At 47.4% G+C, this 21773-nt stretch overlaps 2 protein-coding genes across 2 annotated transcripts; both read left to right on the top strand.

Annotated features, from left to right (window-relative positions):
* Window positions 1–1930: 1930 nt before the first annotated feature.
* Window positions 1931–16083, top strand: LOC108922928 (matrix-remodeling-associated protein 5). The gene is made up of 7 exons (XM_029257611.1): window positions 1931–2191; window positions 5133–5359; window positions 6751–6880; window positions 7104–7494; window positions 7873–11433; window positions 11975–12896; window positions 13945–16083. Exons 2-7 carry the CDS (start codon window positions 5163–5165, stop codon window positions 15851–15853), a joined length of 7110 nt encoding a protein of 2369 aa, XP_029113444.1. The 5' UTR covers window positions 1931–2191; window positions 5133–5162; the 3' UTR covers window positions 15854–16083.
* Window positions 16084–16696: 613 nt separating this feature from the next.
* On the top strand, window positions 16697–21487 carry rab33a (RAB33A, member RAS oncogene family). Its single transcript, XM_029257612.1, has 2 exons — window positions 16697–17798; window positions 20451–21487. Exons 1-2 carry the CDS (start codon window positions 17256–17258, stop codon window positions 20895–20897), a joined length of 990 nt encoding a protein of 329 aa, XP_029113445.1. The 5' UTR covers window positions 16697–17255; the 3' UTR covers window positions 20898–21487.
* Window positions 21488–21773: the final 286 nt, after the last annotated feature.

Below are 21773 nucleotides of genomic sequence, written 5' to 3'. Positions count from 1 at the left end.
AAGGATGTAGGGCAGATAATCAGAGGGCAAGAGAGGAAGGAAGGGACTCGTGGAGGCACCCAGGTTGGTTGATGTGTGGGGGTGCGGGTGGGGGTGGGTGGTGCTCCTAGCCTCTGGCTTCAAAGCAACAAAGGTCTCCTTCTCTCTAAGTGGGGGAACAGGCTTTGTGAAAGACCCCTTGTGTCTGAAGTACTAGTAGATTCTGGCAGCGGACCATGAGATGAGAGGCAACAAGAGAGGTCGTCAGCCAAGGGACACGCTTTGGAATTCAGACACGAGATTGAGGGCGAGGATAAGGAAGACGGAGCGCTCCGGATTGGACCCGACACGGCAACGAATGACAACTCCAGAGAACTGTTGGCACTGGCATTCCGCATCACGCAGGGTTTCAAAGGAGAGTCACCACCTCATTAAATAGGCTGTGGTTGAGGTTACACTCATACAACAGGTGCTCAGTGAAGGCCTGGGGGGATGCTTTTTTTTGCAAGGCCAGCACAAAAGCCCACAAAGAACAGAAGAGTCTGAATGGTACAAATGTAACTTTATTAAAGAAGACTAATGATAAATAATATAAAATCAATACATACACAATGTCTACAACCGCTTGTCCCGAACAGGGTCAGGGCAAACCGGAGCCTAACCCGGTAACGCAGGGCGTAAGGCCGGAGGGGGAGGGGACACACCCAGGACGGGACACCAGTCCGTCGCAAGGCACCCCAAGCGGGACTCGAACCCCAGACCCACCGGAGAGCAGGCCCCGGCCAACCCCGCCGCACCACCGCACCCCCTTCTAAAATCAATGCATATATAAGAAATTAAATATTTAAGAAATATTTTATGAATAAAACCTTCAACGCACATTCTTTGTGAGAATTTAGGGCTGAAACCCTAAAGCACATCAGTTTTATTACCCAAACCAAGGCCGTGACTTCAGAAGGAATGCGAGGAAAAAAAAAACACAACGCCGACGTGATCCGTCTTTGACAGGTTCGAGTCAAAATATCAGCAGGGTTTCAAGTCGAAGTATTACTCTGGCACCCCCCCACCACCCCACCCCTGTCTCTGTGGAATTTGGTTTATGGATATTTTCCAAAAGCACCGCTCGCTAAGAGCCGTGTTATTAAAGCTACATATGAATGCTAATGCCGCAGTAATAGTTCTGTTGAAATGGGGGATTCAGCAGGCATCAAAAGTGCGAGGTGATGATGCGCCACGTTGTCGCACTTGGGCACAAAGGGCCTAGGAGATGTTCTGAGGCTAAATACGTGAAAGAAAGAGGAACTGGAGTCTTTTAGCATGACAAAGAAAAGGAATCGCATTCACGGAGCACGTGAGAAACACCCAAGAAACCACTAACAGGTTTATACTTATATACACATGGGTGTAAACCATGAAACATCTTCACTCGCTCTCGCTTCCTGGGAGACTTGCTAAGACGTGCATCAGCGTGTAAAACCTAAAACCACAGATCCTTTTCTTGTGCTAAACCCATAAGTATGGAACAGAGGCAGAGATATTAGGGAAAGAGGAAGAAGAAGAGTAAGTCAATGAGTGTGTGTGTGTGTGTGTGTGTGTGCGCGCTGCCAGTGAACGTTACCATTATTTTTCTGATAAAAAAAATGACCATTCCACCTTTTTTTCCCCTCTTTTTTGTTCTTGGGTTGTGTAATGTAATTTCTCATGTAATTTCTGTACTATGGACTGCCTTTTGCTCTTCCGTTTCTAACAGTAGAGTCTCGCTTCGCCCAAAGTTGAACGCATGTTGAGAAAACGGGACCTTCGATTGTCGGTTTGTTCACCTGACAGGGTGTGTGCAGGTGAGGAGAGGTAGGGAAGGGGTGCGGCTTATGCCCAGGAGAGAGAGGTGAAGGTGGGGAATGAAGGGGTGAGAGAGAGAGAGAGAGAGAGAGAGAGAGAGAGATGGAGGGAAGGAGGTGGGGTGTGCTGGAGGGCTGATCCAGCTCCACAGCATTCAGGGGGAACTTAAGCTCTTCTCCAGATGTGCGTTACTGGGACAGCTGGACGTGGGGTTGAAGTCTGAAGGCCAGACCTACACCTCCGTCACTTCGGGTCCAAGGACCGGGTGAGCGCGCCCCGAAGCCCACGGTCTCTGGGTCTCCTGGATGATAGGGAAAGTGAAAAATTAAGTGACGCTGCTGGGGGCCACCGTCATTCTCCTCCAAACTGCCAGGTAATCTTTGATGGCTACTTATGAGTCTGGAATAACAATAATTGTAGGAATGCTAATAGTCTCTATTGATTTTTTGTCATTTGCTGCCGATGAATATGTCTTTCAACACTAGTATACAATACAAGGGGAAAATGTTATTTATTGTCATCATGCACTATGACAGATATTCTCATTATTTTGTTATTTAAGGAAAAAAAACTGCAGCTAAAGAAACAAAAACTCAGAATGGCTGAACAAGAAACTTTGTCTCAAAATTCAATATTACCGAACCATGATATATGTGAAACGACATAACCATGAGAACTCTAAAACAGGCGCCGACGCTCAGCTCGAACGCGCCGACACAGGTGTCATAACATTTTCATAACACAATTACCTCATCGCAGTATATTTTAATGAATACAACAAACAAACTATTCTATATTGCTCTGCTGACAGATGTATGCGGTTGCCGTGATGAATAAATCATGCGTTGAGCCGCATAAGCGTCCTATTGAGGAAAAGCTTTATTACTGGTACTTTTCCAGAAAGTGGGCTTCCTTCCAAGGTCTGTGCGGTAAATAAAGGAAGGGAGATCCGTGCTCCATCCAGCATGTCCTTATCACTCAAGTCTGATAGAGCGCCTTCGAAAGGCAGCCTTGGCTCACCGCGCTGGGAACCGCTGCCGGAGCGGTAACGCGGTAAACACGTGTCACATATGAGGACCATATGGCGGAGAACACGTTACATGTGTTGCCTTGCGGCGCGCGGCCGTGTTTCGAATCGAGCGGCTCGTGTCGGACCCGGGCGTGAGTTATGAACGGGTCGTGAGAAGCCGCGGAGGCTGCTGCTGGACCAGATGGCGCTGATTTCACCGCACCGAAGCCGCTTTTGTGCCTCTGCCACATTCTGCTCTACATGACCCGTTGCGGTAGCCTGCGTGAACTCCTACCGAGCTTTAAGTTATCCCTGGATTATTACACGGTATGAGGAGGCTTGGGGGATCGAGGCGGAGGTGTGGGTTGGGAATTACTGCTGCAGGAGCAGGCAGAAGGCCAAACCCATTGAAACACACACTTTCTCTATGCCGCTCTCTTCATCGCGCACACACACGTGCCAAACCTTTTTTTATCAAGTATTAGACATAAATTCATACGCAGACAGGCCTAATGACCAGCAGACATCTGTGAAGTCTGTTTTGAGGAAAGTTTCCTCGCGGCTGTTTTGTCTATTCGGAGAAGAATCCCAGGCCGGCGTCCTATTCTTGGTCCCGGTCCTTCCTCCTTGTGCTCCAGAATGGATATTCTCTTTCTGCAAAACTCGTCTGCGAAGTTATGAAGCACTACATGGAGGCCTTTGTGTCGCATCAGCATGGATTTCGCCTTATTGGCGAGACCTGCGGTGAACAACTAGTCATCGACCATAATGGGGATAGCTGGTAGTGTAGTGATTAAAGCTACTGCCTTTGGATCCGTAGGTGACAGGTTTAATCCCCACTTCTGGCTGTAGAACCCTTGGGCAAGGTACTTACTCTAAATTACTCTAGTAAAACTACCCAATTGTATATGGATAAATAATTGTAACCGTTGTAATAATTGTAAATAAGTTACTTTGTAGAAAAGCATCAGATAAATGAATAAATGTAGATGTTAACAAGCTAGACGCTCAACCTGACTTAGAAGTTCACCCTGTGCTTCCATAATAGACTCTGAATTACTGATCGTGACTCGAAGAAGCAATTGAATGTATGTTGTGTGTTCTGTGTGTGTTTTTTTTTGTCTACTCTACACTATGAGCCATTGGGAACCAAAGCCAAATTCCTTGTATGTGTGTGCATACTTGGCCAAATAAACTGGATTCTGATTCTGATTCTTGAACAAGAGGTTGTCGGTTCAAATCTCCTCTTCCCGCTGTCATACTGTTGGGTGAGGTACCTACTCTAAAGTGATTCAGTAAAAACTCTCCTGCTATATAAATAGGTAAATAGTAGTAGATAACAGTGATTTATTTTGAACAAAGGCTAAATGAATAAATGTACACTGCAAGAAAAATTTGGCTCTGATCAGCACCAGTGTGTGGCATCTGTAGCACAGTTACTCTCATATTTCCATTTACTGTGATGCCCAAAGGGGGGGGGCAACTGGACACACTGCTGGCCTCAGGAGGGAGGGTGGTTTATTCGGCCTGAAATGCTCCACATCTCATCATGGGTCATTAACGTGATACTGACAGCCAGGCTGACACAGCTATTTCTGGTCTTCCAGTCAACCACCCCCCCCCCCCCCCCCCTATAGTATGCACCCCTGGCCTTAGGTGTCTATCTGGGCTCAGTATAACATATAACAATGAGGTTGGATAGTTATGTACATACTTTTCCTTTGAGGCAAATATTTCAGCATTTACTTGTCATCAGTGTATTTTTTTCTCCCGTTATTATTTTTATTATTTTGGCAGTCTGAGGCTTGCTTGTGCAAGCAGGGTGTTCTGAAATTAGTACTGTAAATTGTGAGAATTTTTTTCCTTCCCTCTACACCTAGTGGGTGTAGGTGAGATTCTTACAACCCAAGTTCTGCTTGAGGGCAAATAGGGCAGGGGTGTCAGCAAAGGGGTCCTGCCCAGAGAGTGGTAGTGGAGTTGAATGGCAGTACTCATAAGGCCCAGTCAAATTACTATTAAAGGGCATCATAGGGCAGCAAAGCCTCTAGCGCATCATGCATAATGCATTATGACCAGGAGGATGGTAGGTGAAATCCAAACCCTAGGAGGATAAATCATGATAAGAAAATTGCTATCTACTTAAATGGGTAAAATTACAAGCTATACAAGTAGTTTGAAGTATGATTAAAGTCACTACACCTAGATATTTTTCTTCTTATTATTATTATTATTACTATTATTATTATACAGTATGGTAGCATGACAGCTGACAGAACCTTCCCACCAAAGATTCCTCTCGTTTCAGGTCAGATGATGTCGTGAGACTGAACGAACAATGACTCTGCCGGGTGTCCCTGCCCTCTGGGCTGTAGTGGTGCTGGTTTCGCTGCTGGCCATGTCCACGTCCCTTGCACGGTCCACCTGCCCCAAGTCCTGCAGCTGCCCCAGCCCCCGGGAAGTGCACTGTACCTTCCGCCACCTGAAGTCTGCTCCATCCAGCCTGCCCGATGATACAGAGCGTGTGAACCTGGGGTAGGTTGTAGACACACCCCTCTGACACACCCCCCACCACTAACTGCCCATCATTTCTGAGCCTGGTGAACTTTGACCTGTAATGGGTTTTCTGAACTTAGAGTTGCTCCTGGATCTGTGTCTATGGGCAGCTTGCACGTTGAGCCAGAGTTGTAAAACATGAACTTAATTTTACCATCCATCCTGTATTCACTTAATGGTTCCCAGACTGCTCAGAATTCAGACTCAAATGCAAGCCCTTTTTTGGCACAGTCTGCTCTCAGCAGCACCTGCCTGTGCACATATGTTAATGATGAATTAAAAAAACAGAGCTATTTACTGAGCGGTTGTGTGGCTGGGAGGCAATCAGTGTAGTATGTAGTGTAGTAGCTAAGCTCACTGACTTACAACCCAGTTCAGTTCAATTCCGCTTATTTTCACTGAGCGCTCTTCTCAGCAGAATGACAAAGAGCACTGAAGAAAAGTTAAAGCAGGGCAATTACAAAAATAATGATAATATATTGTTATGGGAGCCAGCTGGTAGCTGAGGAGAGGAAAACAAAAGACCCCCAGTCATGATGAAGGCGAGAAAAATTAACCTCTGGGGGTCAAGCTACCAGTGGCTGCCTGCCTCTCCTGGGCATTCTACTGTGGTTATAGGGGACCTGTGCGGATATGCAATACAACAATGATCACAAAGTTAGAACCTGTGGAAACAGAAGTAACGATCCAGTGCTAGGTGGTTGGCCCAGTGAGGGTGGTGAGTGGAACAGCTTGAAGGCTGTTGGCTCCAGTCACAGCAGAGGGGCCTTGCTCTACTACTCTTGAGCCCAACCTGAGTTAGTCAGTGGGTAGAAGTACAAGGTCAGTGCTTGAGAACATTGTCAGCTGCCAACAAAACAATGAAAAGGCAATGGTCCCTGTTTTGCAATCATTAACACAATCAATATTTAGGAGCAGCCTGTTTAAGACTAAAGGGGGTCTCAATTCCCATTTGCAAACACTCCAGCGCTGCTGAGCATCATACCAGGCATAATGCGAGGTGAGCTCCCATGGGCCAAGAGGGCCTGTTGTTTCTTTTGCTTGTCGAACCACAACTTGTGTACACATGGAAAATGTAGCGTTGATATTCAGCAAATAAATCTTGCTAAATTTGCCACTTACGCCAAAAAATTGCAAGCAGTTGCAGTTGCAAGCACAGTTTACCCAGTGTTTGTCTTAACGGCATCTGTGTAACCTCCAACGTGGAAATTTTTCACAAATTTTTCTTTTACATAATGTTTTGTGCACGTACTGGGAGGGCATAGAATGCACTAGCCGTCCCTGCAGCGTAATGAAATCTGCCTTTATCAAGAGGCTTACATGTCATTCTGCTAAGGCTGAACTCTGACATGATTTCTTACCCACTTCAGCTACAACAGCATCCAGCAGTTGGGCACCTCTGACTTTGCCAGGCTCCAACGGCTGGAGATGCTCATGCTCCACGGGAATGACATCACAACCATATCTCCGGGAGCATTTTACAATCTTCGCTCACTGCAGGTACTGTTTAAGACGATAACTATTACCAACCAAAAGAATACCTTGATCCGCGAAAGAAACGCAGCAAGATTCCTCCAATTCTAAATTCTTGTGTCACTGTAGAAGTGCACCATCACAAGAGATCCTGATGAAAAATATTTAATATGAGATATGAGATGTACTGCAGCTTTCAGTCCTGGCATACTTTTTTTACCTGGATTTGGCTTCTTGCCACCTTTCCTAGATTCTGAAACTGAGTTACAACAAGTTGAAGCGGCTTGACCCCAGCATGTTCCAGGGGCTGCAGGGCCTGGTGCGACTCTACCTGGACCACAATGCTATCAGCTTCATCGAGCCTTTCACCTTCAGTGGACTGATGTCGCTCAGGCTCCTACAGATGGAGGGCAACCAGCTGAGGGAGCTGCACCCCCACACCTTCATTACCATTTCTGTCTCGGGATGCTTCTGGGGCTCCAGCCTTCGCCACCTGCATCTGGCTGACAACCGCTTGGAGCACCTACGGCCAGGCACCCTGCAACACCTGGACAGGCTTGAGGTGCTCTCCCTGCACGGCAACCCCTGGGCTTGCGACTGCCACCTGCACTGGCTCCAGGATTGGAACAAGAAGAAAGAGGGTAAGTTGTTTGGCTTCAGTTGCACAGGCCATGTGTGTCCACCATTTCCCTGAAAATGAACCGTAACTGAAAGCGTTTACATTGCGTCTCCTTTCCTGGAAATCACTGTCGAAAAAAGTCAATTTGTTCCATCTTTATTTACAGCTGGAAATTTATCCTTACAAATGTTTCAAATGTAACTTCTGATGAAGATACACTACCGGGTGATCACTGTATTAATCGTAAACAGGCTTCCTCTCATGTTCCGCATAATTGATTCGCTCTTGAGCGTGGGACATCTGTGACCTTCATTCTGAAGCAATTATAATATCAGAAATAAATAAATAAAGTGGAGTAGAAATATACTTTCTGCCCTTTTTTCTGTCTCTCTCCTCACAGGGGTGATAAAATGCAAAAAGGAGCGTAATTCTGGCCCAGCAGAGAGCTGTGCCGCCTGTGCCACACCTCAGCACCTCTATGGCAGCCAAATCTTCCACATGTCCCCGGAACAGCTCCTGTGTGAGAGGCCAATGCTGAGCTCACCGCTGAAACTGAGGGACAGCACCATCTGGGAGGACTCAGAGCCTGACCTCCCATACACCAAGGATCTGGAGCCCCCACTTGGACACCTTACCTTCATGCTATCCGACAGCCACGGCAACCAAGCCCATGTCAGCTGCGTGGTAAGCCGCCCCAGCGACGGCAGTTCTGTCACTTGGGAAAACCTGAAGACACCAGGACAGGTGGTGGTCAACGTGACTCTGGTTAGCCACCTAGAGTGTGAGATTGACCGAGATGAGCTGCAGAAGCTCTGGAGGCTGGTGGCCTATTATTACGAGAGCCCAGCAATTCTGGAGAGGGGTCCTCGACAGAACAACACCACGTTTCAGTATTCCCAGACAGCAAACGAGGAGTCCCCTTACTTCACGGAGCTGAAGGGGCAACTGATGGCAGAGCCAGAATGGCTGCTGCAGCCGAGGGTCACCCTTCAGCTGAACAGACGTAGGACAACGACGAAAAAACTGGTCCTGAATTTTTCTGCTTTCATCTCAAAGCAAATTGATAGCTGGGAAGAGAAAGAAGCCAGCAGGTACTCCTGGGCCATGATACAAAGAGCAGGACCTGGCAGGATACAGGCTGTTCTGGAAGGTTCTGATGCCAGGCTCGAATGCAAGGTGATTGGTTCAGGAGGAGAAAAGATAGAATGGATGCTCCCTGATTTGTCCCTCCTGAACAATTCCCATCCACGACTGATGTCCTATGAGAGTGGAATACTGGTTATAAACAAAGTTACACTATCTGATTCTGGACTGTACCACTGCCTCTTGCGGACAGACAATGACATTGATGTTGTGTCCTTCAGGCTAACAGTGAGGGAGCTCCTTCTCAGTCCTGAGTCTCTGAATGGTCAAGTGATGTCTGTGGAGAGTGGAAAACCACTCTTGCTTCCTTGCTCTGTGTCCTCAGTTCAGCCCATGGAAATCATCTGGTACCTTCCCAGAAATCAAATCTTGAAGCCCTTACCTCCAAATGGCAGGACCTATGTATTGTCAAATGGCACTCTGGTCATAAGTAAGGCCTCTCATGAGGATGCTGGGGAGTACAGTTGCCTGGCATCTAACCTCTACGGGGTCGACATGCTGTCCCACCTTGTAGTGATCACAGGTGATAAAGATTCAGAACCACTAAATGGTTCAGGTGTGGTGGCAGAGGAGCTGCCAGGAGGAACTCCTATGAAGGTTGTAAAACCATCAATGGAGGACCCTGAAAATGAAGGGTCTGGTTTTCAAGAGCTAAAGCGTTCAGTTCCCACGAAGACACCACATACGACCAGCGGACGGCTTCACAGCTCCAACAGGAATCTGAGCCAAGGAAATAAAGGGACAAAGGTCAAGGAAGCGAAGAGGAAACTGAACAAGTCTGTTAAAGAGCTTGACCCTCATCGCTGGGCTCAGATTCTGGCTAAAGCTCACTCCAAAGGCCAAAAGGTGTACCCAACCACATCTATTGCTTTTGGAAAAATTACACCAGCAAATAGACCAACACCTGTACTTGCAACTCCCACACCAACCCCTACTACCACCAGTACTACTCCTCCACACACCGATAGTGTCACTATCACTACATTTGATTACAACGAACCGAAAGGACTCTCAACTTCATCACCTATTTACCATGACAGTAGCGTATCCAATTATCCTAAACCTCAGTTGAACGTCACCTCTTTCACAGTTTCCGATACTGGCAGGAATCAAGTAGCTACTCCAAGCCTACAACTGCACACACAGACTGAACAATCGTTGGACAAGCGTCTGATGAAGGACAGAGTGAAATCTAACAATAACGCACTAGAGGGACATCGAAGGAGGCCCCCATTCAGACGCAGAAGACCTCCACATCGAAGGATTCAGCTAATCAATTCCACCCAGAATCCCTCAATCCTCTCTGTGAGTAACTCAGAGGCCACCACAAGTCAACAAACTTCAACAAACACAAAATCACAGGCATCACCTGCTTTAAAAAATGCTGACAAGTCAAGTGTAAACACAGAACTCTTAGCTGAAGCAGCACTTCCTAAAGGACCTACAGTTATAGATGGTTCGAAAAAACAGGACGAAGTACCTTCCCACAGTCATTTTTCTTCTGTAACAGTGGAGCTTGGTCTCTATCAACCACAAACCCCATTACCTACGGTGGCGACCTGGCAGAGACCATTACAACCTACTTCATCAAACATAATGATTACACCACTATTAGACCACAGGCTGCCCATCTCCCAGTTACCTGAGCAGGAGAAGGAAACAGGAAACGAAAACATTGACATTACTGTACCGCCATTTGAGCCAGATGAACATAAATCAGCATGGATAACAACTACAAAAAACACACCTGTTCAGTTTAACCATAGCAGAAACATCAAACCACCACTGGAATACATCAAATTCAGTACACCTTCAGATAAAACCACCGGACCATTTTTGACTGACGTCTATTCAGAAGGAGAGGAAGTTCACAGAAAAACTGTCCCTCCAATCACTACAGTCCAAAACTCAGCTCAGAAACATTTACCAAATGAAGCCAAAGACATCAGGCAGAGATTAAATTCAAGCTCTAGGGATCCAGCTGAGGAACACAGGAATAAAGATTCTTTCCTTGGGATAAATGGATGGAAAGATGATTCCTCAAGATCTAAATCCAAGAGCTCTCATTCCCCAGTCGTTCCCGTAGACCACCCCTGGCTCAGGACAAAGCACACTCATAAACATGTGCAGATCCCAAACACGCAGCCCCCCTCTACAGCCACCTTTTCCTGGGGACACTCCAATCGGTTTCCCATACGGCCCTCTATTCATAGTTCGAGACATCATCCCTCATCGCCATACCGACCCTGGCATTCTCAGAGCGCAGCAGTCACAAACCGACCAGAAATCACAGCACTGACTGTCAAAGCAACTGCCTTACCATTCGCATCACCCCCAGCATTGATTCCACAACCGCCTCTGAACAATTCTGTCAGTAGAACCAGAGACCACTTGTTGCTCACCAGACTCAGAAACAGGTATAGACAGTCGCAACTTGACGCCTATCGCCTTTCACAGTTAGGGAAGACCATTATGCTGAAGCCCAGAACTAATTCTCCTACTCCAAAGCCACATGAGGCTCCCAAGACCCAAAAGAGTTTTGCTCCAGTGACTCCCACACCCTTTCCTTGGGAGGGATACAGGCAGCACTCCACAGCAAGCATTTTGTACGGCAGCCGATGGCACTACAGCCATTGGGGGCCCAGGAGGCTGAGCACAGCGTTGCCCTTTCCTCACCTGATGGGCAGTGGAACAAAGCCAAGGATCATCTCCACAAGCGCCGTCAGTGTGTCCACCCTGGCAGAGGCAGATGTGATCCTGCCCTGTAAGTCCTTGGGTCAGCCAGAGCCTGTGCTCTCCTGGACCAAAGTCTCCACAGGTGAGCTCATCCATGTTACCCGTAAAGAACATCTTCTGATGGTCTGAGTGAATTCAAATTAGACATGACTAATATTGCTCACATCCCAAAAGTGATCCTTTAAAAATCCATTAAATCAGCTTAGTTTTCAAAATTGTGTGTCATCTATTTATCGATAATATGATTCATAGTAAACGCTGACAGCATGATGTAGAGTTCTGTTGATTTCTATCATTTCACAAACAATGCTTTATTTCTACTCAATATGGTTTGATGTTAACCTTCTCTGTAAGACATAGATTAAAAAATTGGCACTAGTGGAATAGTTTCATGTATTTTTTAGGACACGAACTTTATATCTGTAAGCCAGATCTTGCTAATGTGATGTTCCACAGACTATCTGCAGACACCAGCAGCCGCAGACAGAATTTTTGTACCATTTATATAGCACATTAATCTTTGTCCACTGCGACCCCACTGATTTAAGGCAAACTAATGAGATGGCAATTATCTCCTCTAGAACTGACCTGAGGGGTCAGACTTGTCTGTCTCTCATTAACAGGTGCCACCATTCAAGCTAACACCAAGCACGGGCAGAGGTTTGAAGTTCTCAGCAACGGCACGTTCGTGATAAGGAACGTTCAGCTGCAGGACAGAGGGCAGTACCTCTGCACGGCACAGAATAAATTTGGAACCGATCGGATGGTCGTCACCCTTGCCGTGCTGACCCAGACTCCAAAGATCATGCACCCAAATTTCAAAGACTTTTCCGTGTATCTGGGACGACCGATCACCCTAGACTGTGTTGCGGTGGGAAAACCCCAGGCTCAGGTATCCTGGATCCTTCCAGATAGGACGTTCTTGCGCGACGTGTGGCATCAGAACACAGGACTGCCCGGCTTGGGGCCTCCCGGTTCAGCAGCCGTGCAGCTCCTGTCTAACGGCACCCTAAGGATCCAGGCTGCCAACTTCTCGAGCAAAGGAAACTACAAGTGCATCGCCAGCAACGCGGCAGGTGCCGATACACTCACCTACAACATAAATGTTGCTGCCCTGCCTCCGGCTATCGAGGAGGAGGCCTCAGAGAGCACGGTATTGCAGACGGGTGGCAATATCTACCTGCACTGCACAGCCAAGGGAGAGCCCCCTCCAACTCTGAAGTGGAGTCTCCCCAAAGGGATTCAAATTAAGCCCTCTCAGGTCCTCGGTGGGCGCCTTTTTGTCTTCCCCAATGGGACACTATACATGACGAGCACCACGTCCAGCGATTCTGGGAGATACGAATGCTCTGCTGTCAACGCGGTTGGCATGGCAAAGAGGGTCGTACAGCTGGACATCGTGCAGGGGGCTTTTAGTCCCCGGCAGCACCAGGTCAAGGCCATGTATGGCTCCACGGTCTATCTGCACTGCCCAGAGTCTATGAAGAGCCCACGTGGTGCACTCTGGACACTCCCCTCCAAAATCTTGCTGGATTCTCGCTACAGGTACAAATACATCGTATCAAGTGGTATAATCATATATAACATAACACAAAACAAAAATGCTTTTTTTGCTACTGTACTTTTGGAGTTCACTATTTCCAATTATATCACCAAACATTTGTCTCCTAAAAGTCCCACAATGTTAAAATGTTGTGAATACTAATAGCACCAACCTTGAAACAGAGTAAATATTCATAGCAGCCTGACAGAATATTAAAAGAAACCACTGAAAAAAAAATCCTCTTACCCTGTTTGGACAACATCATTTTTCAGATACAGAAATTTGCCTTTAGCCTGCATACTTTTCTTAAGTCTAAAACAGGAGACTAGGATGCAAGGCATCATCACTTGAAATGTTTTATTTAATAGCTTTCCCAGATGGCTACTTTAAATAAGCTTCATATCCAACTGACTTTTGCCTCCTTTGCCCCAAAACATTTACACCAGTCAGTTTATAAGAGCCTTAAAAGGTAATAAATGTAATTAATAGTAACTAATGGTCCAAAAAGCTTAACTAAGGTCAAATGCATTAGCAGTTTGGACACATGATAACTCCTGCTATTAAATACAAGCCTTTGAAGACATCCCAGTGTCAGCATTTATCTAGTATCTATGAAATAATCTGTTTTTTCTCTGACATCTGAAATATTGAGCAATTTCAAGATGACTTTTTCTTAATGATTCTCAAAAATTCCTGATCAGAAAATATCAAGTCTGAATATAGAAATTAACAAGATGTGAATAACCTGCCATGAACTGTAAATACACACACACACACACACACACACACACACACACACACGCACAAGCTGAAACTGCTTGCTCCAAGCAGGGTTGCGGCGAACCAGAGCCTAACCCGGCAACACGGGGCATAGGGCGAGAGAAATAAAAAATTTTATTGTATGACAAACTTTATGCTCTATTAAAAGCATTTAAAAAAATTTCAAAGTAGTTCATATCCAGTGTATTGACATAAGTGAGTGTCATTGTTTGCCAGGATCTTAGAATAATCAAGTAAAATGCATCATTCTTTTTTCCATTTGTGCTGTAGCCCTGAGAGACCCGTTACTGTCTTCCCCAATGGGACTCTTCGGATCCATCAGCTGACAGCAAAGGACGGAGGCAGTTATCGCTGTATGTTCCAGAGAGCCAACGGGGAGGACATGGAGCTCTTTCAAGTGGAGGTCCTCATGAAGCCACCAAAGATTGAAAATTTGGAAACAGCCTCAAAGAAGGTTGTGTATGGCGCCAACTTCCAGGTGGACTGCGTGGCCTCGGGTCTGCCGGACCCAGAGGTCTCCTGGAGTCTGCCAGATGGCACCACAATCGGCAATGCCCTGCAGTCAGATGACAGCGGTGTCCGCTCCCGCCGCTACGTCATTTTTGGAAATGGTACTCTCCTGCTGCGACAGATGGAGAAGGCAGATGAGGGCAACTACACGTGCTATGCCAAGAATGAGCTTGGAGAAGATGAAATGAGGGTTAACGTCAGGGTGGTCCAAGACTCCCTCAGGATCTTATCCAAGAACCAGGTGTCTGTCAAGGGTCGCCTTGGGGAGCCAGCCTACATGAAGTGTGATACCAGTGGTGATCTTCCACCTACGATTATATGGCTCTCACCAAACAATAATGTTATCGCCTCTTCATCCAACAGATACCAAATCTTAGAAGACGGGACTCTGGTAATTAGGAAGGTGGGTGTTGATGACCAAGGAAAATATGCCTGTGTGTCCAGAAACTCAGCAGGAGATGAAATAAAAAATGTGAAACTGGAAGTGGAGGCGCAAGAGCCGCAGATTGGTGGTAAAGGAGGAAAAACCAGCATGAAAGTTCTGGCAGTGTCTTACCAGACAAAACTGCTACACTGCAAAGCCGAGGGCATGCCCAATCCACGAATCACCTGGACTACCCCTCAGGGGATCTCAATGCTGGCACCCTACCATGGAGGAAGATTCCAGGTGCACCAGAACGGAAGCTTGGAGCTGCGGGGCCTGAGGAAGACAGATGAAGGTCGATTTGTGTGCCAAGCAAAAAATGACCTGGGGGAGGCAAGTCTGGAGATGGAGTTGGAAGTGGCATCGCTTGCTGAAAAGCCCAGCTTTGCTATGCCCAACATTGAGGTTTTGCCCCTCAAGGTAGATGCACATGAAATCACTCTGGAGTGTCTTGCTCGTGGAAAGCCAATGCCAGAATTTGTGTGGTTGCTCCCCAATGGCACAGTCCTGAACCCAGGAGACAGGCTTGAACGATTCCTGCACCATCCTAGCAATGGCACACTGCGCATACTACGTCCAGTCATGGGCGACAAAGGTGCGTATCGCTGCCTGGCCAAAAATGTAGCCGGACAAGGCGAGAAACGTTATTCTCTTGAGCCAGGAAAGAAGCCTCAGATTCGAGGAGCTCCAGGACCCATGAAGATCTCTTTTGGGCAGAACCTACGCCTGCCTTGTCTGGTCGATGCCTGGCCCCAGGCTACCATAACCTGGACTCTCCCCAGTGGCTTAACCCTCAACAAACCTCAGGTCATTGGTAAAGTTACCTACTTATCCAATGGTACACTCCAGGTGAAAGATACCACCATGTTTGATCGAGGTACCTATAGCTGCAAAGTCACCAACACATTTGGCTCATCGGTTCTGTCGTACCCAGTAGCAGTGATGGTTTACCCACCACGCATCACAAGTGCACCCCCCTCCATAACACGGGTGGCCAGGGGATCGCCCGTAACACTTACCTGCACTGCTACCGGCACCCCCAAACCCGAAATCTCCTGGACTCTGCCAGGACGAACAACACTCGTTCCCAGTAACCGGTTCGCCACACAGGGCAGCATCCATATGACCATGGAAGGGAACCTTGTGATTCAAAACCCGGTGCTCATGAACTCAGGGATTTACAAATGCAACGCAAAGAACGCACTGGGTACAGACTTCAAAGCGACATACCTGCAAGTTATATGAGTCACTGGGCCTTAATCGACCTTGCAAAGAGATCACAAGGGGAATTTAATCCACTGGAAGAGGAGCATGATACGTGCAGTGCATCCAGAATGTAACCATAAACCGTTACGTGAACTTTTGTAAAACTTGGCAGGTTCTGTCAAAAGGGAACTTGTGCTTCATAGTTGGGGTACTGAGGTTCCTGTAACTTCAAGAAATCTGACAGCCAACATCACAGAGCTCTGCAGTGAGGACCATGTTGGAAAATCAACATTTTCATTTAATTTATGAAAGTACCACTTTGTAAATATTTAATTATATACACTATTTACTGTATAAAAACCCATTGTTATTGCTTTGCTGTAAGGCGAGCGATTTTTTCGGAAATATACTTAAAAGTGAAATTGCCGTTTGCTTTGTGTATGTCAGTTTTGCAGTTTTCTTCTGCCCACTTGGAGCACGTTGGGGATAAGCTGCTCTTTCAGAATGCACGACTGTCCGTCTGAGGCAGCCGGGTTCGGGCTTCGTGAGGCGTCCCAAACAGAGCAGCCTTTCAGGAGGCCTGGAGAAGGCAGCTTTGTGAGGCGCAAATAAGTCCGGATTGTTTCTTAAAGCAGACAAAAAAATACAACACTTGTTCATTATTCATACAGTTATTCATGTATATTTCTGTTCAAGAAACACTGATTCCAAATGGAGGAAAAAATACATTTTAAAATGCATTTTTGGCAAAGATTAATACTTGGAAATGTCACTAAAATAAATATTAGCATACACCGATGATGTATTTGGAGAGATGTGTAAATATAACTTAAAATAAATAATATTCCATAATATTTGCATATATAATTTATTTTGCGGCCATTTTGAAATATGTAAATGTATTTCTATTGGGTTTGGAAACTCTTCATTTAAATAACAAAAAACGGTGACTGTACTGTAGTGCTAAGACTAGTAAGTGCTCACAGAAACAAATGATATTGTTGCTCATTAATAATATATTAGCGTATTTAAACATATATATTGCTAAATACATCACTAGACAGGTACAAGCCGGCATGTTAACAGTAATATTAGGCATTCAAGCTGAGATGATCGTGGTCATTATTTGACATTTTTATGAACATGATTTTTTAATTTTTACCGTCTTGGAATCCCTCCCTCACCTCCCCTCCACCCCCCGCCGCCGCCGCCGCCGCCGCCGCGCTACTGTCACTTTAACAGCTCCATGTCGGGGTGGATTCCAGCCAATCGGGTTTGGATGCGCGGTCTGCTGCTCTGGTGTAGACCACCTTAGGGGGGGGTGGGGGGTCGGGGTGGGACAGGTGTCGCACAGACGACATCTGGTGTCCTTCGGCCCACCTGTTTCTGCTGTTTGTACTGGATCCGCTGTAATGACGGTGCACGTGGATGACCATCCCTGATGATCCGCCGGACATCACACGGATTTTTATTCCGAGACTGCGGATCTCCTGCACGAGGACCACCCACCCCCCTCCCCCGCCGGCCCTCCCCCACCCCAGCCCTCTCTGCGCATCCTCCGCCGCTCCTCCCGCATCTCGGTGCGGATGCTGCTGATGGAGGTGGACCGCCGCCCCCACCGCCGCCGCCCCCGCCGCCGCTGCTGATGCCCCGACCGCTCGCGCTTCCCCCCGAGCGGAGCCCAAGGCCCGGATCCCAGCCGCCGCGTCCGTCCGCCGCCGGCCTCCGGCGCACCGAACCCCGTCCCGCGATGGCAGACGAGACGAGACAAGGGACGGACCCCCCCGTGGTGGAGCTGAGCTCGTCCCTGGAGCACAGCGTGCAGACCCGCATCTTCAAGATCATCGTGATCGGGGACTCGAACGTGGGCAAGACGTGCCTGACCTTCCGCTTCACGGGGGGGGCCTTCCCCGAGAAGACAGAGGCCACCATCGGGGTGGACTTCAGGGAGAAGGCGGTGGAGATCGAGGGCGAGCGGATCAAGGTGCGACGCGACGTGGTGGACGCGGACGCGGCCGCGATCCTTTCTTTGCACTGACTCCACTGATGCAGGCAGCACTGACAGCACGGGGTTGACAGTGATCGCACTGATTACTGATACACTGACAGCGATCCGTGAACAAAACTGTTGCTGTTACACCTATTGTTGTTACAGTGAGAGCGTTAAAACACTATCGCTACTGTTACACTTACACTGCTGACACATTGTTAGTGTTATTGCTGCACTGTCACTGATGATGTTACACTGACAGTGTTAATAGACTGTCACTACTGTTACACTGCTGATACATTGTTAGTATTATTATTACACTGTCACTAATATTATAGTATCATTGCTGTTACTGAAACAATTGATTTACTGTTATAATTAGTTACACTGACACTACTGACAAATAGTTGCTATTATGGTTACGCTGACACTAGTGACACTTATACTGTTTGGGCAGCAGGGGGTGTAGTGGTTAGAGCTGCTTCCTCTGGACTCAGAGACTGGCGGTTCGAACGCCGCCTCCTGCCGTCGTACCCTCGAGCAAGGTAGTTACCCTGAATAGCTCCAGTGAAATTACCCAGGTGTATGAATGAGTAAATAACTAAGTTACTGTAGGTGACTGGAGGAAAGCGTCGGCTAAATGAATAAATGTAACATCTCACCCTAAACTGAAGGGCGGTTTATCAGCGCTCATTGGAATTAATTCAGTTTTGTACGATTATAACTGAAAAGGGAAGAATGAGATTATAGTTACACCATTCGTGTGACCTCATAGCCACAGAATGAGTCAAGTGCTAAGATGGGCTCATTGATCATCTGCAAACGGTAATCGCGGGTTTACGGCATTAACGGTAGCCTGTTGTACAGCGGCTGCAAAGTAGACTTCACCGCGATTTCATTTTTGGGTTCATATCTTTTATTAAAGTGTCCATGTCAGCGTTGGGCCTCGGAGCTCGCTGCAAATACACGGTTTCTCACCGGTGTCAGTTATTGGTGTTGTGTTTCTCTTACAAATGATATTCACCCTGAAATATGAGGTGCGGGAAACGGTAGAGAAAGACCGTGAACCGGGGGGTTTGAGATCACCGAGCTGGACGTTGACGAACAAAGCGGAAGGTTTGAGGAGCTCCACGGACACCGTCCGCAGGACCGGGGGCCACTTGGAGCGTCACCAGCGCGTCTTCACTTTAAAGGCTAATTTTAGTGGTTTAAAAATAGACGTTTTGCTGTCAAACAAGAAAGCGAGGCTGTCTCACCACACACCGCCTTCTCGGAGGTTTTAAACGATGTACAAATTGCGTCCTCTATTTGCAGAGACCTTCTGCAGTCATCGGGTGTAATCGTGCTTGGCGGACGCCTTCGTGCTACGCAGCGCACTTTATTATTTACAGTTTCACACTTTATCCATCTATATTTAGCGGTGTCATTCAGGGTAAGTACCTTTCTCAGGTGTACAAATAGAAGGTCCCCTCTTAGTGGGTCAAATGGCAACCTCGGGAGCCCAGATTCAAAGAATAAATCTCCTTCATTCATTGTTTCACATTGAATGTTTTCATGTCGTCAACCGAAATGTTGTTTAATGTGAAGAGCACCCGAGCGAACACAGACGAAACATCCATCCATCCATTTTCAGAACCGCTTGTCCCATATGGGGTCGCGGGGAACCGGAGCCTACCCGGTAACACAGGGCGTAAGGCCGGAGGGGGAGGGGGACACACCCAGGACGGGACGCCAGTCCATCGCAAGGCACCCCAAGCGGGACTCGAACCCCAGACCCACTAGAGAGCAGGATTGTGGTCCAACCCACTGCGCCACCGCACCCCCCCAAGATGAAACATTTTTACTTATTTATTTACTCACTGAACAAGGTTACCCAACACCGTGAAACCGTAATTGCGCTTAATTACTGGCTGTGTCACCTTTCGCTGCTATGACTGCAACTAAATGCTTCCTGTAATTCAATATCAGTTCATCAGATAAGTTAAAAAAAAAAAAATACCATTTGTCCACTCGGGTGTTCTTTCTTTAATACTAGATTTTAGCTGAAGGCTGGAACACATTCGATGTAATAAATTTGCAATAATAGAATAAATCTGGAGGAGGGAAACTAGTTTTTTCACAGCACTGTAGCAACTGTTTTATATTACATTTATCTGACACTTTTCTCCAAAGCGACTTACAGCGTTAAGGTCGCTGTTATTACATGCTTACAGTCATTTACACATTTTTACAGCTGGGTAATTTTAGTGGAGCAATCTGGGGTAAATATTTTGCTCACGGTACAACGACAGGAGGTGGGGATCAAACCCACGACCTTTGGATCCAACGGCAGTAGCTCTAACCGCTACGCTACTTATTCATTAACCGACGTATTCCTCCAAAGCAGCTTACAATGGTTGCATTATTAAGGTACGCCTTTATACAGCAGGGTAATTTTTACTGCATTTACTTGGTCAGTACCTTGGGTGCCTCAGCAGGAATCCAAACCCCAGACCTCTGAATTAAAAGACAGCGGCTCTCACCGCGACACCACCCGCTGCCCCATTTTTTTAAAACTGCCTTTCTGTCCTTTGCCTCCATCGAGCTGTAGCGGCGGGGGGAGGGGGGGCATCGGCGTCCCCTCACTCCTCGTCTCTCTGTGAACAGGTGCAGGTGTGGGACACGGCGGGGCAGGAGCGCTTCCGCAAGAGCATGGTGGAGCACTACTACCGTAACGTGCACGCCGTGGTCTTCGTCTACGACGTCACCAACATGGCCTCCTTCCAGAACCTTAAGACCTGGATCCAGGAGTGCAACGGGCACCGCGTGTCGCCCGCTGTGCCCCGCGTCCTCGTGGGCAACAAGTGCGACCTGGTCAGCCAGATCCAGGTGCCGTCCAACACGGCGCTCAAGTTCGCCGACGCCCACAACATGCTGCTGTTCGAGACGTCCGCCAAGGACCCCAAGGAGAGCCAGAACGTGGACTCCATCTTCATGTGCCTGGCGTGCCGCCTGAAGGCTCAGAAGTCGCTGCTCTACAGGGATGTGCAGAGGGAGGACGGTAGGCTGAAGCTCAGCCAGGAGCCCAACCCCAAGAGCACCTGTCCTTGCTGAGGGCAATCCCATGATCCTCCACGGGCGGCCCGCCCTTCTCCGTTCTCCTGCATGAGAGCGGAACGTTCCCGCATCCTACGACAGACACAGGGACGACGGCAGAACGGCTACGCTGGGAGAAGGTGCCCGGGATCATTGTTGTCCGTCTCCATGGAAACCCCGTGTGGCTGTGCTGCGCTTTCTCTCTCTCTCCCCCTCCCTCCGATTCCCTGCCGTTCCACTCCAGTGTCCCATCGAACCGCCTCTTCTCCTTCCGGTGGCCTTCAGGAGGAGGCGCCGAGCGACTCCTGTCCTCCTCCGTGTCGCCGCTGTAAATAAAACCATGTGGCAAAATCTGCGCTACGACTTTTATAAATTAAAAACCAATGACACCATGTGGCAGAGCTGGCAACACTGACTTCACCCAAGTTGTACTGGTTTTTAATTTATAGCAAAGTGTGTCAAAGTGTTCAAAGTTCAAAGTGTGTGAGCCCTAACGGGATGGTCATCGTCATCGTATGGAATATTAAAAAAGGACTTATGAAATCTAAATCTTATAATTAACTCATAAAATGAATAAATAAATGTGATTTTTTTTAATTAAATTAATAATCACTGATTTACACACTATTACCGTGTTTCTACTACACACATGATTTCCTCTAAAGCAACATTTGGAATTCATAATTACACACCCACTGCGTCACATGAGGAACACTGATTCTTATTAAATATCTATTTCGTGGTAAAACTAAGGGACACAAGGGGTTCACATACTTTGAAGCAGCAGCGTATAACACTCCTTTTTGACTTTTTTATTGCTCTATATGAAAAGTCCGTTACTGTACCGTGTTTGAGGACGGTACGGTATGTCGGTACAGGAGCCATAAATCGAAC

Source organism: Scleropages formosus, chromosome 13 (genome assembly GCF_900964775.1).
Source record: "Scleropages formosus chromosome 13, fSclFor1.1, whole genome shotgun sequence".
NCBI lineage: Eukaryota > Metazoa > Chordata > Actinopteri > Osteoglossiformes > Osteoglossidae > Scleropages > Scleropages formosus.
The sequence above is the reverse complement of the archived record's forward strand: the minus strand, read 5'-3'. Positions and strand labels throughout refer to the sequence as shown.

What these genes read in the sequence shown, in the direction of transcription:
- LOC108922928 (XM_029257611.1), top strand. Translation starts at nt 5,163, where the DNA reads ATGACTCTGCCGGGTGTCCCTGCCCTCTGGGCTGTAGTGGTGCTGGTT. An exon ending in TTGGAACAAGAAGAAAGAGG is followed by an intron (nt 7,495 to 7,872) that starts GTAAGTTGTTTG and finishes CTCTCCTCACAG; the next exon opens with GGGTGATAAAATGCAAAAAG. An exon ending in CTGGACCAAAGTCTCCACAG is followed by an intron (nt 11,434 to 11,974) that starts GTGAGCTCATCC and finishes TCTCATTAACAG; the next exon opens with GTGCCACCATTCAAGCTAAC.
- rab33a (XM_029257612.1), top strand. Translation starts at nt 17,256, where the DNA reads ATGATCCGCCGGACATCACACGGATTTTTATTCCGAGACTGCGGATCT. An exon ending in TCGAGGGCGAGCGGATCAAG is followed by an intron (nt 17,799 to 20,450) that starts GTGCGACGCGAC and finishes CTCTGTGAACAG; the next exon opens with GTGCAGGTGTGGGACACGGC.